Here is a 23,715-nt window from a genome sequence, read left to right on the forward strand (position 1 = left end):
AATATAAATTATATATAATATAAATATATATACACAGTATATACATGCAAATATTTCTTAAATATATACATGCATGTGTGTGTATTTATATATAGAAAATAATTATACACCATACACACACATATATTATGTAAAAACAAACTTTTATTTTGGATGCGATTAATCGCGATTAATCGTTTGACAGCCCTAGTTGGTAATAACTCAGATTTAATTGTGTACTTCCTCAGAATGTAGGCAGCCAATTTTTAGAAACACCTCTAGTATTACCCATCAATTCAAGTTAGGTTTGTAGTTATCCTAGGGTTATGTTGGTAACAGTCCATGTTTATTTATTACTATCTTGAAATTAAGACGGTAGTTTCCAATAAATTACCTTGTCTTACATAGTTGTTGTTCATTGCTACACCCATTTATAGAGGGTTTATCAAATTATTTTAACTTACACTTACCTGGTAACTACCCCGCAGGAACAGTTTTCCCTAATGTCATGGCACATCTTAAATACTGGGTATGTTCTTGCAGATGTTTTAACAATTTACTCGGTAAGTAAAGTGCAACTGTACTGTAAAATGAAGCCTTGTTTATTTCCATGGTATTACCGGAATTGTACCATATAACCTGATCATTCCCTTTTCCATATAGTCACAATTTCTTTACCTCGTATGTCCTGCAACGTTACCAAGGAAAACATGACAATTTACTCAGTAAGTAAAGTGCAACTGTACTGTAAAATGAAGCCTTGTTTATTTCCATGTTTTAGTTAAAGCTGTAAAGATTATCTTGTATGAGAATCATAATCCCCCCCCCCCCCAAAAAAATTACTTCTCATTTGAATCTTGTGGCAATATTTACATTTATTCTGTCTTGTTTTTGCCACTTCAGTGATGCTGAGGGATTAATCTTCTGTCTGTAAAGAATATTATATAGTATTATATTAAGATAATTATATAAAAATAAACATAATTTATTTTTTATGGTCTCAGTTACACATTTTATTATCAGGATCTTACCCAATGATTTTCTTTATGTAGATTTGGCATGCGATACAACACCAAACTTTGATCATTGACTCAGCACAGTGATGCTGGTGTAATTTAATTTAATGTATATATATATTTATATTTCCATATTGACATGTATTCTAAAATCAGTAAAACAAGCCTACTTTATGATAAAATTTCCATATGATCTCCTAATCAACCAAATACTTTCCCCCTGGTTTCACAGACAAGGCTTAAGCCAGTCTTAGACTAAAATACATGTTTGAGCTGTTTCAACTGAAAGCAACTTGCACTGACATATCTTAAAATATATATGTGCCATTGTTTTGTCTCAAGATGCACACCAGTCATGTTTTTTTCTAATGCACGTTTATAAAAGCTACTTAAATGTCCTTGAACTAAGGTTAAACCAGGCCCTTGAGTGGCAAATGTTAACCAGACATGTTCACATTTAACATATGAGCATTCTATCTGTTGCATTTAGTGTAAAAATGAGGTAAACAGAATCATAAAAACAAAAAGAAACGATTTGCCTTTGTACAGTTATAAAGAAGATTTATCAAAATATTTATATGCTACATCAACACTTTGTAAAAACTACTGTAAAAATAATCTCTGAAAGACAACCAAAAAAATCAACATTTTACATGCTGAGGCAGAAATATCAACCAAAATCTATTTACATTTGTGTCTGGGCAATAATAACTTTATCGTTCAATTCTTTGAGGTCTGCCTTTTCTGGTTTATACAAGTCCTCCATTATCACTGGTGGAGTTGGATGCTTGTATTCCTCGTACTCAATGTAAAGGTAAGTTACCATGCTAAAGGCCAGAACAGCCAAAGCAATGTAGATCTTGGTGGACAGGCAGATGAATGTGCTGTAAGCAAAGGCTATAGCAAAACCAAGGGACTCCCACATGCAGTAGTTGGCAAATGCTGCTTCTTTGTTCTCAGAAAAGAGAATTCCATAAAGTGCTGCAATGAAATAATACACAGTATAATAAATAACTATAAAAATATTTATAAATTAACAACATAATGTTAACTTGAATACCATTAAATGCAATACAACAAATATAAAACACATTAAACATCTGTGGAAGCATTTTTTTATTTATTTTAAGTAATAATAATAGTAATAATAATAAATGATTCTTTTTTTTTTTTTTTAAATGACGCATGACATATTGATGAATGCGGAAGCACAGAGGATAGAACAAAACAAAACACCGGTCACAAATTAGAAGTCTAAAACGAGAATTTTTTAAGAGAAATGTTTCCGCTACTCCTACATCCTACGTCATACGCCGGAACTCGACTCTCTGGTGACGGCCGTTACCGGAAGCTAGTGATTACAGCTTTAAGTTATAATTATGGATAATTGTCTTACAAAAATGCATCGCTTTGCTTCAGAAGGCCTTTATCAACCCACTGGATTTGTATGGATTACTTTTATGATGGATGGAAGCGCTTTTTTGGGCTTAAAAAAATTGTACCATTCACTGCCAAGATATTTTTTAATATAACTCTGTGTTCGGCTGAAAGAAGTCATAAACACTAAGGATGGCTTGAGGGTGGGTAAATTATGGGATACTTTTCATTTTTAGGTGAGCTTTAATATTCATAACAATAACTTGACTGTATAGGTAACTAAGTAGTATGCAGTATGAAGCACTCACCATTGGTTTGTGTTTGCCACACAGCGTCTGCCAAGCCCCAGAGAGCCGGAATCACGAAGAACACAGGCAGCTGGTTTGGATGAGGCTCCCAGAACAAAAGAGCCACAAAACAGCCCAGGTTTGTCAGTGCAGCTGTGAAAGTGTAGTGAGACAGTATGAGCATCAATTCTAGAGACAATATTTAACCTTAAACCTGTCAAGCTGTTCATGTATTACCCAAACAAAAGAGGGGGATTCTTCCAGTGTATTGAGCCAGTCTCCCAAACGCAAATGAGCACAGGGAGTTAGCAGCAGCGAAACAGATCATCACAAAGCCAACATAATGTATTCCTAATGCACAAGTCACATAGTTCTGCGGGAAAGAGGATCACAAACACATGCTCATTTTCCATGAGAATGAATTAGAAATTAACTTTCCCATTATGATCTTAAATTTGAATTTATAAATGTTTAAACAATAAATTCAATTAGAAATATAGCTGCAAGCAGCAATTACCGGGGCCAAGCAGAATAAGACGACAAGACATGGCTGACCAACTGCAACAATGAGCAATTAAAGACATTTAAAGAGGATTTTAGGCAAAATGGCTGAAAAATCATAGAAACAATAATTAAAATATGATTTAATGGATTATCACTTTCGACCAATAGGTGGCGCAGTTACAAAACTGATGTGATGTGGTCAAAGTGAAGTGACAATGACACATACAAAGTTTGGTGTCAATATGTCAAGGCATTGCAGAGATAAAGCCTGAATAGTGCTTTTAGCATCATGCCTCAAATTTGCTGCCGCGCTATACGAAAACGGTTTCGTCTATCGACACGAAATCCATAACTTTTAGTCGGCACAGTCTGGAGATGATACGATTCGATTTTCGTGAAAATCGGACAAACGGTCTAGGAGGAGTTCGAAAACTTGGTATCCATGTTCTCGGTTTGACCCAAGGAATCTATTAAGACCAGTGACATTTCAATAGCTAGATTTATTCAAAAGTTATTAGCCTTTTTGGAAATTGTGTTATAACTTTTGACCACTAGGTGGCGCTGTCTCGAAATATTTTGGGTACCTTCAGGGGATGGTGCTGATGACACAATCTGAGTTTCGTAATATTACACCAATGCATTTGTTAAGTATAGCATTTTATTTCACAAAACTGTATTGAAGTCAATGGAAATTTCATGTTTTGTTCTATTATAGCGCCACCAAGAGGCTCAGTCGCACCATTTTTTTTATGTGTCCTCAGAGTGAGCCCATACATATGTGTGTCGATTTTGGTGAAAATATTTCAATTCGCTTCGGAGTTATAGACATTTATATGAAAAAACACGTAAAAAATGACTGACACATGACTTTGATTGGAATTTACTACCCCTAAACATCAATATTTTCGCATTTGGGCATTGGCGTATTAGTATCGACCTATGTTTCCAAACTTCTGACGGTGGTTTCGTCTCGATCGGACTAGCGGTTTCGAAGATATAGCCAAATGTTTTTTAAGCGCTAAATCACAACGCTACACAAACTGTAAGGCGAAACCTAGCATATTTGGTATCGTAGGACTCGGCAATGATTCAGGAGTCTAAAGAGATGAGTTTCGTGAAAATAAGTCGACCACACCCAAAGTTATAAGCATTTGAAAAAAAAAAATCACCACTAGGTGGCGCTGTTTCAAAACTTCTCAGGCTCTTTCAGGACATCGTGCTGAAGACCCATACCAAGTTTCGTAACAATTCGTTAATGCGTTCTTAAAATACAGCATTTTAGCACAAAATTCAAAATGGCCGACAGCCAAAATGGCCGATATGGTAAAATTGGATATCATTCGAATCGGCATGCTGCCCTGAATCTAACGAGACCAATTTTGTGATTTTTGGACAAACTGTTCAGAAGTTATAAGCAAAAATAGCCATTTTTCATATCTCCGGACCAGTAGGTGGCGCTGTGCCGAAACGCAGCATGTTGTCTCAGGTCATGCTTGTGAGTACATGTACCAAGTTTGGTCTGAATACGATAAACCATTGCGGAGATATAGCCTTTCGACTGTTTTTGCTAGCGCTACGTAAAATGTATTCGTGCGTTTATCGAAAACGGTTTGACAAATCAATTTGAATTCCATAACTTTTTGTCAGCACTGCCTGAAGATGATCTGGTTCAATTTTCGTGCAAATCGAACAAACCGTCTAGGACGAGTTCGAAAAAGTAGCTTTTCAAAATGGCGGCCATATTTTTATTACGGAAAATGAAGTCATAGGGTGCAATCGAATCGGCATGAGCTCAGGAATCAGATGAAAAAAGAATTTTGTTGATTGTCCTTACGGTTCAAAAGTTATTAGCAAAATAACAGTGAAACTTTGGACAGGTGGTGGCGCTAGAGGGAATGACTTAGAAACACCAAAATTGCTGTATTTAATGTTGGGACTGTCCTCTATCAGAATGTCAAACCAAAACAACTTTCCCGCAATCGGTTCTATGGGCTGCCATAGACTCCCATGGCGGAAGAATAATAATAAGAAATGGAACAGATACAATAGGTGCCTCCGCACCTTCGGTGCTTGGCCCCTAATAATAATAAGAACGGGAACAGATACAATAGGTGCCTACGCACCTTCGGTGCTTGGCCCCTAATAAGCAATTGAACTGTTACCAGTCAAACAAAATGGCTGAGTCCGAGATCGCATACTCTCTCAGGTAGCTACTTATTTTGAGTGAGTAATTACTTCACAACCGCTAAAAGAGTATGTTGTATGTACTGTATGAGTTTGTGTAGTATGAATGTAATTCTAACATACTACTTTCGCCATGTTGCACCCTTTAGGGGTAAATATGCAATGTAGGGTGCATGACCATTCACAAATCCTCTCCCGTGGCCTTATGGGATAGTAAAGTGTCCATCATATACACACTTCAGAATGTCGCCAGAAGTATTAGGTCATCCAGGTACTTTTTGCCTGCAGTAATGTGAATTCATTTAGTCACATACTGTTTTTCGCAAACAATATAGTAGGGAAGTATGCGATTTTGGATGCAGCCAATAAGTTTCAACTTTATTTTAAATTCTACTATATGTCCAGGACATCTGTACAATCATGTACAAAATCCATCTTTGCATCTGAAGGGGCATTTACTGTAAATGTATTTACACAGACTGTTTAATGCAGTAATTACAATTGCATAAATAATGGGTAACTTTACAGTGTCTTTGTTATACGTAACGTAACATTATTTACTATTTACTAAAAATAGTAATTACTATGAATTGTACTTAAATACATGGAACTAATCATAAACCTAATCCTAACCTTATAGTAAGTACATTATTATTACTCAGTACTTAAATGTGTAATAACACTAACATGGAAACATTAAAATAAAGTGTAACCAAATAATGCAATGAGATATTAATGTTTTAAAAGTAAGGGGATAACTCAAGTTCTGTGTAGGGCATCCATTTGCTTAACTGTTTTGTATGTTATAAATTTTTGGATGTTTTTTTATTAATTCTGGTGGCATTTTGTTTCCCAAGCCCCCTTTATTTTTTGACTCTGCCCCAGTCTGTATTTGGTTAGGTACCTTTGTGAATTCGCCAGAGAGGAAACTTTGCTCCATCCCACTGAACATGGTCAAAGGGATGAGCAGCAACAATCTGGGATCTCTCAAGAGCTTTAAGGTAGCCAGAAAGGTGCTGAAAAATAATTCGTTGCCCTTGTTCTTTCGAAATTCTTTGGCCAGACCTTGGTCTATGTTGTCCAAGAACACTGCCACACAAATCATGGCCAGAACCCCCACACCTGCATAGACCAGGAAACACTAGGTTATACAGTCTTAATGGACCTTCATAGAACCATGAAAATTAGTTGCCTACACACAGTGCTGAATATTCTAAGCTAGATATTTTTCAGGAGATAATATTAATGAAGTCCTATTTCAACAGCTCACTATACAAGCATACAAAAAAAAAAAAAAAAGACCTACCAATGTAGCAGCCTATTAGTGTGTTTACTAAGTGTCTTTCTGGACGGGTTGAGTTTCCAATGATGGTGAAATTGTCATGGCATGTTGTGACACCACAGAACTGCAGGTTCTCCTCAGGGACTTCGACTAAAAACGGATAGACGCTCAGTGCATTTACAGTCACCAAAATACAGAGACGCTGGCAAAGTATTTAATTCAACTGTACCTATGTTAGAGTCCTGGCCAAATATGAGAGATGACATGAGGTTTCCCCATACGCCAGAAGATTGAAAAAGGAAGAAAAAAAAGCCAAAATATTGGTTTATTAGATCCTGGCCTTTCTTGTTGTGTTTCTGGCCACGCATGTTTCCACTAATTGTGAGATAGGTGCATTTTGCAGACCACAACGGAGCACCTCCAATACCTAGAATGGCAGAAGTGGTCATCAGACTTGCCCTGCAGAAACAAAATGATTTCAGAGACTTCAGTAATTTGTTATCTTCGGAATTTGTTAAATTGGACAAAAATGACATTAATAATGTTACAAAAAAAATTCTTTTGAATTGTTATTCATTAAAGTGTATCAATATATGTATCACGGTTTCTACAAAAATCATTCATCATTCAACATTGATAATAATATGAAATGTTTCAGGAGCAGCAAATCATCATTTCATAATGATTTCTGAAGGATCATGTGACACTGAAGACTGGAGTAATGATGCTGAAAATTCAGTTTTGACATCACACGAATAAATGAAATTTTAAAATATATTAAAATAGAAAACAGTTCTTAGTTTTAGTAATATTTTTTGCAATATTACTGTATACTGTATTTTTGGATCAAATAAATACAGCCTTGGTAAGATACTTTTTTCAAAAACATTAAAAAATCCTGCTAGCCCCAAACTTCCGAACAGTTTAAATATATATTTTTTTCATATATTTTGTGCTAGCTTCCATAACCCTTCCATAACAAGTCATTTGGACCACTTTTATGATGGTTTTACAGATCGATCCCTTTAAAGGGATAGTTACCCAAATTTTTTAATTCTGTCATTATTTACTCACCCTCATGTCATTCCAAACATGCAACACTTGTGTTCATCTTCGGAAATCCAATAAAGATGTTATTAATGAAATCTGAGAGCTTTCTGTCCCTCCATTGACAGTTAACTTCCACTTTCAAGCCCCAGAAAGGTATAAAGACATTATTAAAGTAATCCATGTGACCCAAATGGTTTAAACTCAGTTTTATGGAGCGATGTGAGTGCATTGTTTATGCAAAAAAACATAATTTACCACTGTATTTTTTTTTTTTTTAAATTACATTTTTAAAAATGCCCATGAGGGGGCATCAAGGACTCAACAAAAAGGCTATCTTGGTTCCAAATGCTGCAAATTTTGATTCCTTTATCCAATCACCACAAAATTGTATCCAGATGCAGCTCATATGTAGAGGGACTTCCCCCAAAAATGTTCCTCCGACCTTATTTCCTTCCTGAGTTATTTCATGTCAAATAAAAAAGATATGCATTATCATTATAAAAATTATATATATTTTTTTGTCTTTCATCAGCAGTTTCTCGGCAGAAGAATGTCCAAATGTAATGTAATTTATATTTTCAAAAAATTTGAAAAGTGTTCTTTCAAATGATACCTACCTATTGACCTATATTCCTTGCTATAGTTTTGAAGTTATGAGTCTTTAGTTTTGTGTATGTTACTCAGAATTTTTTTATTTTTTTATTGCCTTGCAAATGTGTGAGGACTAAACAAAAAGGCTACCTTTGTTCCAAATGCTGTAACTTTTGAGTACTTTATGCGATCACCACAAATCCAGATGCAGCTCACATTTAGGGGTACTTCCACAAAAAAGAATTTTTTCCCTACCATATTTCCTTCCCGAGTTATTGCATGTCAAACAAGAGAGATATGCAAAATCATAATAAAAATTATATATATTTGTTGTCTTTTATCAGCAGTTTCTCGGCAGGAGAATGTCCAAATGTAATGTAATTTATAACTGAAGACAAGAATTCCAAGGCACTCGAATGTTAGTGAAAAAAGTTAAAAAGCCTTTATTTCATTCCTGGCTTACTTAAAAAATTGGTGAGAAGTACACCTACGCGTTGCGGCTACATGCCTTCATCAGGGATTTTATACACCCCATGCAGCACTTCTTTTTTGCATTAAGCTTTGAAGTAATGTATATATATATTTTAAATAAATTTGAAAAGTGTTCTATCAAACGATACCTTTTGACTCTCCTTGTAGTTTTGGAGTTATGAGTCTTTAGTTTTGTGTGTGTCACTCAGACAAAACAACTCTAAAAATGCCTTCAGGGCTTAAGGGGTTAATCTACAACGCACATTCACAAAAGCACCATGACACATGCGTGTTGTGTTGACGCGAGAGCAGATGTTGTGTGAACGACATGAGAGTGAGTAATTAATGAAAGAATTTTCATTTTTGGGTGAACTATCCCTTTAAGCTCTGTCTTATATCTCAAACATAATAGTCTTGTCATGTCTGAGATTTGAAACGGTCTCTCACATTTTAGCTTAAAACTAAACACTTACATTAAGTATTTGTGTATATTATTCAACAGATCAGCAAGTACAAAAGGTGGAGAAATACACGCACCAGCCAGGCACAAGGTTTCCAATGGAATATGTCATATAGCAACCCATTGCAATAACGATGGTCCATTTACAGCCCAGATTTTTGATCATTATTGGGGGCAGAAACATTGAGGACAAAATGGTGGCTCCATAGATGACGCTGAGCGATATAACGCCCATTCCATCCTCAGCATTGAGACTGCTCTGTAACATACAAACATGCTTCTGTCAATATAAATACATCCACAAATCAATACCAAGATACACTCGTTTATTTAACAAAGCAATGTCAGAGTTTCTTCAGTTGGGTAACTGTTCTGTCCCTTTAGATGATTTTAAAGATAAAAAAAAATGCTTTAAATCAATCATAGTTTTCATAAATTCTAATTTGTGTAAAATGTACCATACTTTCACTATTATGAATTGTATTTCCCATGCACCCAAACTTCCTCTTTAGTAAATGGATGTGGAAAAAAATCAATGAACTATACTTTGCACCTTTTCTATAACATCATGCTAATTTAGAACTCAATTTCTATTTGGTTATGAAAATTACTCTGAAGCTGTACTGCAAGAGTTTGATTATTAGAAATGTCAACAAAAAGATTTTTACATCATTATTTATTAGACATCTGTAAAAATAAAAGGTGCCTGGAGGAACCTTTTGGGGTTCTTCACTTTGCCACACCGGCGGAACCGTCTGTAGATCCTCTAGGCACCCTTTAAAAAGGGGTGGTTCTCTGAAGAACCACACAAGTTTCCTGAGGAACTCTTATATTAGGCACTGTGTGGAACCACTTTGGGTGCCTCCAGGAACCAAATTTCATTTTTTTTAAATATTTAATTTCATGTTGTTACTATGGTTTTAATTTTAAAAAATTACATTTTGACTACTTAAAAATGTCCATCTTAACTTAACTTTAAAACATTTGTGTTTCAGTCCGATGGTAAGTCTGACATTACTGTTTCCAAGTCCAAAAGCTCTATCAGATGCCAAAAACAAACAAACAGTGCTAATATGCACTCATTGTGCTGTAATATTCCTGAAAATTATGATCCTAACCTTTATCTCTATTCTGAAATCTCTGATGGTTAGTTAATCAGCTATTTTGAATAATAAAATATTGAAGTCTGGGATGCTGTTAGACTGGAGACTGTAATGTACATGGCTTTTGAAAAGCTTAAATGTGTGACTTGAATCAACAGTGTTCATAAATGGTTGTTGAGTATTCTCATGAAACAAGATAGAGGAAGTAGAAGTAGAGGCTTCGACCCGGAAACAGTATTAAGGTGCAGTAAAATTATCTGTTGTTCTGTGAATGTTCACTGGTGAATTACAGTCATTTCAATAAGAATCCACACGATCAGCAATTTCATGTGTGGTCAAAAATTTCACTATGGGACCAAGGTGGTCACTGGAATTCACTAGATTTGACCAACAGAAAGCTGTGTGAAAGTGACTCCTGTGTGAGCTGTGCTTCATACATTACGTCGCTACACTGCTGACAATGGTCAATGGACTTTTTTGCCTGTGTAATTTCACGAAATTCAAAAATGTGATCGCACCTTTACTCGCTGCAACCATAGACTGTAAAAAATATGGACAAAGTGTCTGTGACGTCACCCATAGACTTTCTGAAGAACGGTTTTGAGGCCGTTTATGGGGGCGCTAATTTTTATTTTATTTTTTTACATTTTTTGCAGGGTGGTAGCGGAAGACTCATTAATATTCATTATGGAAGTCATCCCTGATTGGTCTGGTGACCTACCCCAACCCCGCCCCTAAACCTACCCGTCACTATGGGGTTAAGACCAATCAGGGATGACTTCCCTAATGAATATTAATGAGTCTTCCTACCACCCTGCAAAAAAAAAAATCCATATATGGGATAAAGGACGCGAGTCCGGTTATTCTGCAAATGGAACAGCACGTGTCACTCAGCTCTATCTGCTACTCCGGTTATCTCTGTATGTATATTTTAGGCAACAATAAAACGAAATATGTTATAAAACACCACACCAACTCTTTTCGTTTTTATTTAAAGAAATCTGAAACATTATAGCCACACAAATGTGGTTCAGGCAACGCGTATTGATTATATTCACTGCATATAACGTTAGCCTATTTATAACAAAACGAAATATAAAACACAACCCTGCCTCTTTTCATTTAAATATGATATAAAAATATTAAACATTTTAATATGGTCCAGGCAATAAGTGCATTTGTACTAAACAGATGTTGCAGTAAACAACATTACAGATCATCTTCGTTGTATTAAAATTTAAAATGACAAAACTCGACCCAGTCTCTTTTTGTTAAATTTCAGTTTTATCAATATTAACCATTATAAAAGTATAAGTAAAAGGTACAAGAAGCTATACAAATAAAGCAAACAAATCAGTCAAACATACAAAGTCAGCGCTCTAGTCTAACCATACAACGGTAAAGTTAAATAGCTTATAAAGTTATGAAACTTCACTTAGCCCTCAGCCAAAACGATTGGCCAGGGAACAAATTATAGATTCACGAGACCAAAAATCGCCCGTTAGATATACACAAAACAAATTATATCTCATGTTTATATCTCAGGTTGGTTGCTAGGGTGTTCTGGGTGGTTGCTAGGCGGTTGCCATGGTGTTCTGGGTGGTTGCTAAGGTATTTTGGGTGGTTGCTAGGTGGTTGCTAGGGTGTTGCTAGGGTGTTCTGTGTGGTTGCTATGCGGTTGCTAGGTGGTTGCTAGGGTATTCTGGTTGGTTGCTAGGGTGCTCTGGGTGGTTGCTAGTCGGTTGTTAGGGTGTTTTGGGTGGTTGTTATGGTGTTGCTAGGCAGTTGCTAGGGTATTCTGGGTGGTTGCTATGGTGTTGCTAGGCGGTTGCTAAGGTATTCAGGGCGGTTGATATGGTATTACTAGGTGGTTGGTAGTTGTCACAGATGGTTACTATGGAGTTTTTATAGAGTTCTTAGCATGATCTTGGCATGATTTAACACTTAACTAATCGCTATTAAGGGCCATACACACCGGGACGAATATCGGCGCGCGTTATTCGCCAGCGTTTTTCAACGCGTTTTTTGTGTTCACACCCAAGCGATTTTCGCTGACGATGAGCCGAGTGAACATGCAAATTCATTCCCTGATATTAGATGGCGCTTGTCAAACGTTTGTGGGAAAAAGTTACAAGCCTATGTACATGAAAGACAATTAAGTGAAATGAAACTCACCATCAAGGCCCATTTCCACTCCATAACAGTTTTCTTTTATCAAGATTTTTGTAGTCACTGTCGCGTTTGTCATATAGTTCTTTATGTTCCGACACCAATGAGACCAGCAGCTCTACATTCATCTTGCCTTGCATCTTCCTCATCTTATTTCTTCCCGGCAGTGTAGACGGGAAAAAACGAACCCGAGGTGTTTTTTAAAAAATGCCGCTTTTATGCGCCGGTGTGCACACTCACATTGGCGCCGCATTGGCGCTGCATTGGCGCCGGTGTGCACACTCACATTGGCGCCCTTTGTTTAGTCACGAGGCGTTAAACGTCGGCGAATATCGCACGCGAAATTCGTCCCGGTGTGAACAGACCTTTAGCATGTAGTTATTCACTGCTAGCATGTGTAGCATGTTGGAAGTGCTGTTTGCTAGCATGAGTCAAAAGAGCCAAACCTCATCTCTATACTATGTTCTGATATAGAAATATAGGTCTTGTAAAACGGTTGCTAGGGTACTCAAGTTTGGTTGCTATGGAGTTGCTTGGGAGCTGGAAGCTTTAAACTTAAGAAGTTTAAAGTGGTTTGAAGTTTAAAGTAGTTTACAGTAGTTTGAAGTTTATGACAGATAGATAGATAAATAAGTTAGATAGACACACACAAACACACACACACACACACACACACACACACAGACACCCACCCACTAACTCGCTCGCTCACACACTCACTCATAAACTCTGAGTCTGCGTGTCTGAGTTTAGAGTTTATAAGTGTATAAATTGATGAGTTTATAAGTGTACGAGTTTTTGAGTTTTGAGTTTATAAGTTTAAATGAGTTTAAGAGTTCAGAGTTCAGAGTTTATTAATTTATGAGTTTAAAGGGACACTGTGAGGGAATTTCTCCCATCTAGTGGTGAAATTGTATTTTGCATTCAAGCGAATAATGCTCTCTAGCGCCTCGCTTTTTCAAATGCGTGTTGCATCTACGGTAGCCGTTATGTACTAAAAAGCTATGACAGGATGTCTTCTACTTAATCGAGTTTTCCTTCGGGTGAACAGGTTTGTTATTTAAAACAAACTGCAACTTGACACAACGAAAAAAGAATGTTACAGTATGAATTACTGATTGTGAAAAACATTAACTAATTAGTAGTAATGCCTTCTTTATTCGTTATATTTTTTGAAGTAGGCCTACGTGCATTGTTAGATATCATCATCAGTGCATTCTCTACTTTACTCAATAGCTGCTATTCATCAAAGAGCCTGTTTAACTTTTAACTATAAATGTTCTGCTGTCTATATAATAAAGTACACAACCAAGCAATGAAAAAAAAGCTTGTAATTAAGACCGTAACATTGACTTACCTGTCGAGAAGAAAGCAGGCAACTTCAACAACAGCAACTCTTTTGAAAGTAACGTTATAGCTACCCCGACATTAACCCTTGTTTTTGTACTCTCCGGTCACGTTTCCTTTTACGGTCTATTTTGGACTTTTTCGACGACGAGGACTCCTTATCCTGTGACTCCGCATATGTATGAATGAACGGTGTATAAATAACCGGACGTTAAACTTGCCGGGGCTGTGACAAGCGCCTCTCACTGCTCTGCTCCTCCGCTTCTGCTGGTTTCAGTCACATGACGCTGGCTCTGAACAAAAACACGTTGTGGAAACGCGTTGGCCTAGTACTTTTTGTCCCTATCTGCTATTATAGTTTTTCAAGATGGCGGAACTACATGGAAGCCTCCCTGGACCTACCCGTCCCATGTATATAAAGATAATAAATTCTTTGTTTACGAGGATTAGTCTGATCATTGGCAGAGGTATTTGTACACCATTGAGGACATATTTATGAATAAAAATATTGATTTTAGATAATAAATTACCTAAAAAGCTACACAGTGTCCCTTTAAGAGTTCATAAATCTATGAATTCATGAGTTTATAAGTTAATTAGTTTATAAGTGTATGAGTTTAGAGTTTATTAGTTTAAAGGGATAGTTCACCTTGAAATAAAATGTTGGTATGTTTTAGCTTACCTCAAGGGCATCCAGGATGTAGGTGTCTTTGTTTATTTTTATATTTTTAGGTCAAACCGTTCTTGTCTGTCAGTCATATACAGAGGTGGGTAGAGTATCCAAAAACTGTACTCAAGTAAAAGTACAAGTACTTATAGAAATATTTACTCAAAGTAAAAGTAATAATCTTAATAGTTACTTGAGTAAGAGTAAAAAAGTATCCAATGAAAAAACTACTCTAGTAGCGAGTAACTAGTTACTTCGGATCATATAGGCCTATATATATATATATATATATATATATATATATATATATATATATATGAAGACTTCATGATGCAAAAGCCTCTGAGTGCCATCTGAAATTTTCTTCTAAAACAATCATTTTTATCAAGCTCGTATATTTAAGTTCAGTAATTTCACTTTAATGACAATTAATAGGTAGGCTACTTTTCATTGCCATTTAAGTGTGAACATAAACATACAAGCTTGATAAAAATGCTCTTTTAGAAGAAAATTTCAGATGGTACTTAGAGGCTTTTGCCTCTGAAGTCGTCATATATATAAAATTATATTATTTTAGATTTTGTTTATTTAAATGACTATTATTATCAGCTATCTTTGCAACAAAAACAGAAGAGAGACGTAAGCATTATTTCTGCCATCTGTATAGCTCGAAAATCATTGCCTGTCCTCTGGTTTGTATAATAGTAACTTATACAACTACATTTGGATTATTAGACAATGTCGAAATAAAGTGAATCTGCAGAGTGTTGCATTCAAAGGCATGTATTGACAGAGAAGAGTTAAAAACTCTTCACATGCTCGCGCTCATGACTGCTACTGAACATTTGAACACAAAAAAACAAAACAAATAAATGTACATCGACGGATCTTCTTCTGACTGTTCTCCAAAATATAATCAAATGTATATTTCTGCAAGCATGTTTAAACTGGTTAACTGTCTACGGCAGGCAAAGGCATTCGTTTTCAAGTTGAGTTCGCACGCCGCTGCGCAACAATACACACAATACCACGGGATGGCGGGTGTTCATAAACTGTGAACAATGGTAGCTTTATTTAATGTAAATTAATGTATATGTCCAAAAAACGGGTAATGTCATACTTTCTAGTATCGTGGCGTAATAATCTGTTTGGTTGTAAAATGTATTAACGTTACCTGAGTGAAATGAAATCGAATATATCGTCCTGACTCCTGTGGAATCATTCATTCACAGACAGACAGCTTACGAAGATGTTCAACTAATAAAGATCTTCATCGCTGGCAAAAATATGATGCATTTGAAGATTTGCTCTCACTTGACTGTACTGTAAGTCCACTGCCACTTCATCTAACGCTCTTGATGTGCTTAAATCTTCCTGTTACGACTCCGAGTCCAGTGTGAATTGAAATCGCTTCAGATGATTCAGTGCGTGCAGGGAACTGAACAGAATCAGGAACTCAACTGAATCATTCGAACTGATTCGCGAACCGACTTAGACAGATCTGCCAACTTGTTTGATGAAGTCTTTGAACAGAATCGACTCAAAAGAGTGATTCATTTGTGAATTGAGCATCGCTCAAGTCCAGAAAAAAAGATACAGCGTGCTTGGAATAAACTACGCATTTAACAACACATATTGCATTAAAATAAAGTAACGAGAGGAACGTCGCCCAATGTAACGAAGTAAAAGTACAGTTTTTTCATTAGAAATGTACTCGAGTTAAAGGAGACATATCATGCTTTTAAATCGTTCCTTTTTACATATAAATCATACATTTGTAGTCTATATAAAGCGGAACTGTAATGCTTGGGTCTGAATTCCTCATTATTATAGCTCCACAGGCCCCTTTTCTACCCCTTTTCTGATGTGCGTCTAAGAGCAACTCGTTTTGGTGCGGTCTCTTTAAATACAATTGAGACACTTCATTCCCCGCCCCCTCTCCAGGATGCAGAGGTTCAACTCCACCCTGTTCGTCCATTTTTGTAGTTTGATAGCCGAGATACGATTATCTAGCGGCACAGAAACTTTTTATTCACACGTTATTAACAAAATGTCAACAACGGAAGACTTGTCCAGCCAGCCTTCATTCCACGAAATCGGTGCCTTTTCAACTTTAAAAATTTGAAAAATATAATTGTTTCAAACTGATTTTATTCCATACCAATTAATTCAAGACATCTTAACGTGACAAGAAATTGTGTTGGGCCATCTCAAGCTATGCCATTTATTATTTTATGACTGTTTATTTATTTCATGTTTTGATATTTTCCTCAGTCCTGTTACTGACTAAAGTGATACTATATATAATACTTCTAATTACAAATATGCAACAGTTTGCACATATATAAGTAGTATTTTGGTCCCTCTTTTCATTCAGATTATGTCATATTTAAAAAAAATGTTTTATATCATAATTGCCATTCAGATTACTAAAAATGTCCTATTTCAGGGATGACATCACATTACAATTAAGAAATATGTATACTTTGACAAGACATTTATTTTAAAAAGGGTCTTGTCCAAAATGCAGTATAGTACATGTTACTATGGTGAGATCTGTTTGACTGTCAAATGTCATTTTTCTTTTCAAATATCAAATTAATGACAGTAACAGGACTGAGCTCTCAATAACCGAGAAGGTCTTTAGTCACCTATTGTTTGTCATTGCAGTTAATTGCATGCATTATGGACAAGAGTTATGAACTTATTTACGTACTAGTTACCTATGGAACATTAGGCCATGACAATCTGCTTCCATATGGGAGGTAATCTAGAATTACAGAAACTGAGACAGACTAAATCCAGAAGAACTGCGGGAATGTCTCCGAGATGCTTGAAGAAACCTTCCTGCAAAGCTACCTGAAAAACTATGCGCAAGTGTACTTGGACAAAAGCCGTTGTAAATGCAAATAGTTGTTACACCATATTGATTTAAATTAGTTAATAGAAGTTTTATTTTTGAAAGCATTCTCACTTTACAGCATTTTAACACAAGTGCAGTACTTTTCATAGTACTGTAGCTTTGCAGGAAGGTTTCCTCAAGCGTCTCGGAGACATTCTTCTGGATTTAGTCTCTCTCAGTTTCTTCTGTTTTTTCATGATGGACTCGATGATGGTGAGATCAGATCATACCGGCTGTTGTCAGACTCCTTGTGCATATACAAATCTCACTGGATTATTACAGTTAATGGCAAAAAGAATGTTTGGAAATGTAAACTGATATTTCCTACTGACACAATACAGCAAAAGATATAAATAACTGACTTAAAACCATTTGGTTGATTTAAATCAACTTTGTACGTATAAAATGTATAAAAACTTTCCCTCCTCTCTGGATCCTGGTCTCTACGTGCGCGACAGCGCCGTTGCTTCTCAGCTGCAGTTAATGACATGTTACTAACAACTGTAAAAGTGTATAACAAATTAAGTGGTGTTAATTCTATGCAAATAAGACAAAGTACAAAGTAAGGTCCATAAGTATACAAATGAAAAAACGATGCAGAAACAAACAATGGTAACTAAGCAGCATGTGCTTGATGCTCATATGCTACTGAGTCATATGTCGCTGGTTTTAGCTTAAAAATACACAAAATAACCTTTATAAATGTTTATGTCCCTGAGCTGTTGTACTAATCCTTAAATTGCAATTGAATGTAAATAACAAATACACCATCTATGACCTAGTTATGCAGCTGGGCTAGAATCTATGCCCCCTATTGCTCTGGTATAGTAACAGGACTGATGGTAACAGGACTGATGATTTGATGCTAATATGCTCATTTCTAGCTAACAGGTCAATGTCAGAAAGGCACATGGTATGTAATCTGAAAGGTTATTACTTCTAGATTTTGATAATATCAGGATTAATAAATAATTGTTTATATGTACACTTTAAAAAATGGTAACAGGACTGATGTTGTATGCCGACCCCTCTCTAACAACCCTGACAAAACATGAAAAATAGAATATTTAAGAAGAGAGAAAATTACCCTTGCTTACACTGTGGAATCCACTTGCTCTAAATGATGTCACTTCCTTGAAATTATGTCACTTCTGGTTTGTACCATTATTTTATAGGGGGGTTTTGGTGTTAGTAACAGGACTGATATGAAATTAGGGGACAGTGATAAAATTACTTATATTTCTAAGAAAATATATCTATTTATGTCAAAACCATTGCTTAACAATGAGATTACACTTGAGACAATATAAAATTGTGAAAATTGTTTTATTTTACTAACATTTTACAAATGAGAAGTCCTGTTGAAAAAGAACAACCATAGCGAGGGACAGGCCAAAATCCTTACCCATAGCATATAATATGTGATTTTAATTATTTAAAATTATATTTTATTGGCTTTTACCTGGTCTTATATTGATGCATATGATCTATAGTAACATTAAGTTTTTTAAATTACACATTTATTTGTTGTTAAAGCAACTTTAGAACTGATTATTTGTAAGGGACGCAAAAGGCACCGATTTCACGGAATCAGAGTCGGAGCCGGAGCGAGATGAAAATGAAGACGACGAACCTGCAGAAGAACGTCTTCATATGGATGTATCGCAATGGTGTGTTACTGTATTTACACATGAAACTTTGGTCTTCCGACCTTTTACCACCGTGTCGATTTATTTTGATTAATATGTGCGAGGGAGAGAGAGCAAGACAGCGTCTAGTTTGGAGACGGTGTCTTGTTTACACTTTCGCCTGGCTCCGAAGAGAGAGAGAGTGCGTGCGCGCGACCGGGTCTCTCTCTCTCTGCTTGTTCTTTCAGTTAAACATGCGCCCTGTCACAATCTACATTAGACGGTGTAATGAAGCGTGTGGGTTACTACATCCAACAACCGAATATTTTAACTTACCCTCTCGTAACTTCTGCATCTTTTAGCTTGGACTACAAAATTGCAGCGAGAAATAAAAATGGCGGATTGCTCGAAGTGTTGGGCTGGAAGTCAATGTCCTTATTTGGCAGTTCCGCTGCAAATACTGTGACGTAATAGTTCACAAAACGTCATAGATAACAGAAAAATCTGAACAAGTTGAAAAATAAGGCCAAAACAGAATATAAAGATATCAACGAAGCACCTGAAGAGAATAATTTCAACTTTTCTGTACTTCTAAACACTCCAAATATACAACAAAATGCATTTAAGGGCTAAAAAAGTGGATTTAGCATGATATGTCCCCTTTAAAGTAAAAAGTACCCACATTCAAATCTACTCTTAAAAGTAAAAATTTTCTAAAAAAGTACTCAAGTAAATGTAACGAAGTAAATGTACTTCGTTACTACCCACCTCTGGTCATATAATGCAAGTCTATGGTCACCACCTCAAAGAGCATGCACAGAGAAGTCCAAATTAAACAATTCCCCATCGTAAGTACACATTGATGGCCTAAGACACGAAAAGAGCGGTTTGTGTGAGAAAGCGAACAGCATATATATCGTTTTGTCACGGTTTTGGTCTGGTTTTGTTCTTGTCATGTTTGCTTCCTTGTCTGTCATGTGATCCCTTGTAGTCATGTGATCCTGCCATGTGTCTTGTCATGAGTTTATTGTCTGATTGTTTGATCATTGTTCACAGGTGTCCCTTGTCTAGTCATTAGTCTTGTGTGTATTTAGCCCTCATGTTTGCCGTGTGTCGGGGTCTTGTATTGCTGATGTAACCACGTAGTAAGTTCTTGTTCCTGAGTTTGTTTTTGCCATGCCTCGCCATGTTTTTGTTTCTATGTCTGTTTCTGATTTTCATTAAACTGCATTTGGGTTCTACTTAAACTTGCTTCCAGTGGACCTCTTATTACATAATACAAGACCCAAACTATGAACCCAGCAGTTGAGCTCCTTCGTCTTCGTCAGGACAACCGGACCGTAGAGGATTATGTCAAGGACTTTTGCGAACTCTGTCACAAGGTAGATTTTAATGATGTAGCACTCAAGGACATTTTTAGACATGGTTTAGACGAACCTTTGCGCTGTGGACTGCCTGGGGGAAAAATTCATTTCTCACTTGAACAATACATGGATTATGCTCTATTATTGAGCGGTTCCTCATTTACTGTGGGTTTTGAGGAGAAGCCCCACAAATCCACAGTATCCGCCTTGCCTGAGTCTCTCCACGCCTTGCCTGAGTCTCTCCACGCCTTGATTGAGTCTCTCCACGCCTTGATTGAGTCTCTCCACGCCTTGCCTGAGTCTATCCACGCCTTGCCTGAGTCTCTCCACGCCTTGCCTGAATCTCTTCACGTCATGTCTGCCAAGCCTGAATCTCTTCACGTCATGTCTGCCAAGCCTGAATCTCTTCACGTCATGTCTGCCAAGCCTGAATCTCTTCACGTCATGTCTGCCAAGCCTGAATCTCGTCAAGTCATGTCTGCCAAGCCTGAATCTCTTCACGTCATGTCTGCCAAGCCTGAGTCTCTTCACGTCATGTCTGCCATGTCTGGGTCTCTTCACGTCATGCCTGCCAAGCCTAAATCTCTTCTTGTCATGCCTGCCATGTCTGGGTCTCTTCACGCCACGTCGGCCGCCGAGCCGGTGTCTCCTGACAAGATGGCCGCCGCCGAGCCTGTGTCTCCTGACAAGATGGCCGCCGCCGAGCCTGAACCTGAGCCCTCAGTTATGGCTACACTAACAATTATGGCCACAGCCATATGGTGTGTGTGGTCGGTGCACACATTTGAAGTTCACGTCACGTCTGCCGAGCCAGAGCCTGTTCACGTCACGTCTGCCGAGCCAGAGCCTGTTCACGTCACGTCTGCCGAGCCAGAGCCTGTTCAAGTCACGTCTGCCGAGCCAGAGCCTGTTCACGTCACGTCTGCCGAGCCAGAGCCTGTTCACGTCACGTCTGCCGAGCCAGAGCCTGTTCACGTCACGTCTGCCGTGCCAGAGCCTGTTCACGCCACGTCTGCCCAGCCAGCGCCTGATCTCGCCACTTCTGCCCGGCCAGCGCCTGATCTCGCCACGTCTGCCCAGCCAGCGCCTGATCTCGCCACGTCTGCCCAGTCAGCGCCTGATCTCGCCACGTCTGCCCAGCCAGTGCCTGATCTCGCCACGTCTGCCCAGTCTGAGCCAGTCCTATACCCCCTGGCTCTCCCCAAGAAAATTTTGGGAGGGGGTAATAGGATCATGGATAGGACCATGGAGGCGGCGACGCCATGGTCTCCCACACATCCAGATCCGCCCTGGCCACCGGAGCTGTCTGGTCCACCCTGGCCACCGGAGCTGTCTGGTCCACCCTGGCCACCGGAGCTGTCTGGTCCACCCTGGCCACCGGAGATGTCTGGTCCACCCTGGCCACCTGAACTGTCAGGTCCGCCCTGGCCGCCGGAGCTGTCTGGTCCGCCCAAGCTTCGTCACGGCCCTGGTCCGCCCAAGCTTCGTCACGGCCCTGGTCCGCCCAAGCTTTGTCACGGCCCTGGTCCGCCCAAGCTTCGTCACGGCCCTGGTCCGCCCAAGCTTCGTCACGGCCCTGGTCCGCCCAAGCTTCGTCACGGCCCTGGTCCGCCCAAGCTTCGTCACGGCCCTGGTCCGCCCAAGCTTCGTCACGGCCCTGGTCCGCCCAAGCTTCGTCACGGCCCTGGTCCGCCCAAGCTTCGTCACGGCCCTGGTCCGCCCAAGCTTCGTCACGGCCCTGGTCCGCCCAAGCTTCGTCACGGCCCAGGCCCGCCCACGTCTCGTCACGACCCAGGTCCGTCCACGTCATGCCACGTCCCTAGCCCTGTCCCCCTGCACGGGCCTGGCCCACCATCCCTCCCCCAAGACCGCCTCCGCTCCACCACCCACCTGGACTTTATGTGTTGCTGGGCGTCGGGAGACGCCCTTAGAGGGGGGGATTCTGTCACGGTTTTGGTCTGGTTTTGTTCTTGTCATGTTTGCTTCCTTGTCTGTCATGTGATCCCTTGTAGTCATGTGATCCTGCCATGTGTCTTGTCATGAGTTTATTGTCTGATTGTTTGATCATTGTTCACAGGTGTCCCTTGTCTAGTCATTAGTCTTGTGTGTATTTAGCCCTCATGTTTGCCGTGTGTCGGGGTCTTGTATTGCTGATGTAACCACGTAGTAAGTTCTTGTTCCTGAGTTTGTTTTTGCCATGCCTCGCCATGTTTTTGTTTCTATGTCTGTTTCTGATTTTCATTAAACTGCATTTGGGTTCTACTTAAACTTGCTTCCAGTGGACCTCTTATTACACGTTTTTACCTCTTGTACACAACCACGTCCAAGAGAGATCACTTCCGGCGCTTTCCGGCGCTTGCGCAGACTAAGCCAGAACGCGCGCGCACACGTCACACACCAGGAAGCGCGCGCAACCTCAGATCACTTGGACGTGGTTGTGTACAAGAGGTAAAAACAATATAAATCGAGTTTGAGTTTAGAGTTTATAAGTTTAAATGAGTTTAAGAGTTCAGAGTTTATTAATTTATGAATTTAAGAGTTCATAAGTCTATGAATTCATGAGTTTATAAGTTAATTAGTTTATAAGTGTATGAGTTTATAGTTTATGAGTTTAAATGAAGTAAATTTTGTAGTTTGAAGTTTAAATTAGTTTGAAGTTTAAATTAGTTTGAAGTTTAAATTAGTTTGAAGTTTAAATTAGTTTGAAGTTTAAATTAGTTTGAAGTTTAAATTAGTTTGAAGTTTAAAGTAGTTTAAAGTTTAAAATAGTTTGAAGTAGATAGATAGATGAGTTTAGAGACAAACTTTAAGTTGGCTTGAGAAAGTTTGGACCAGAAAGTTTGAATTAAGTTTAAAGTAGTTTGAAGTTAGTAATAGTTTGAAGTTAGTAGTAGTTTGAAGTTTAAATTAGTTTAACGTTTAAAGTAGTTTGAAGTTTAAAGTATAGTTTGAAGTAGTTTAAAGTTGCTAGGGTGTTTCTAGTGGGTTGCTAAGGTGTTCTGGGTGGTTGCTAGGCAGTTGCTAAGGTGTTCTGGGTGGTTGCTAGGCGGTTGCTAGGATATTCTGAGTGGTTGCTAGGGTGTTGCTAGGCGGTTGCTAGGATATTCTGAGTGGTTGCTAGGGTGTTGCTAGGCGGTTGCTAGGGTGTTCTGGGTGGTTGCTATGCTGTTGCTAGGTGGTTGCTAGGGTATTCTGGTTGGTTGCTAGGATGTTCTGAGTGGTTGCTAGGCGGTTGCTAGGGTATTCTGGGTGGTTGCTAGGCGGTTGATAGGGTGTTCTGGGTGGTTGCTATGGTGTTGCTAGGTGGTTGCTAGGGTATTCTGGGTGGTTGCTA

General features: G+C 38.3%; 1 protein-coding gene across 1 annotated transcript in view; it reads right to left on the bottom strand.

The window, feature by feature from the left end:
* Window positions 1-1,680: 1,680 nt before the first annotated feature.
* The window catches only part of LOC307168923 (protein unc-93 homolog A-like), a gene marked incomplete at its 3' end in the record, with an annotated part of 35,105 nt that continues 13,070 nt past the window's right edge, over window positions 1,681-23,715 (bottom strand). The window contains exons 2-8 of the mRNA XM_079889228.1: window positions 9,279-9,460; window positions 6,859-7,088; window positions 6,654-6,779; window positions 6,252-6,469; window positions 2,897-3,032; window positions 2,681-2,812; window positions 1,681-1,976 (exon numbers count right to left, since the gene is read on the bottom strand). Of these exons, the coding sequence (XP_079745354.1) occupies window positions 1,681-1,976; window positions 2,681-2,812; window positions 2,897-3,032; window positions 6,252-6,469; window positions 6,654-6,779; window positions 6,859-7,088; window positions 9,279-9,460 (1,320 nt within the window). The remainder of the gene's footprint in view (window positions 1,977-2,680; window positions 2,813-2,896; window positions 3,033-6,251; window positions 6,470-6,653; window positions 6,780-6,858; window positions 7,089-9,278; window positions 9,461-23,715) is intronic.

This window comes from Squalius cephalus (genome assembly GCF_949319135.1).
Source record: "Squalius cephalus genome assembly, chromosome: 12".
In the NCBI taxonomy this organism is placed as follows: Eukaryota; Metazoa; Chordata; class Actinopteri; order Cypriniformes; family Leuciscidae; genus Squalius; species Squalius cephalus.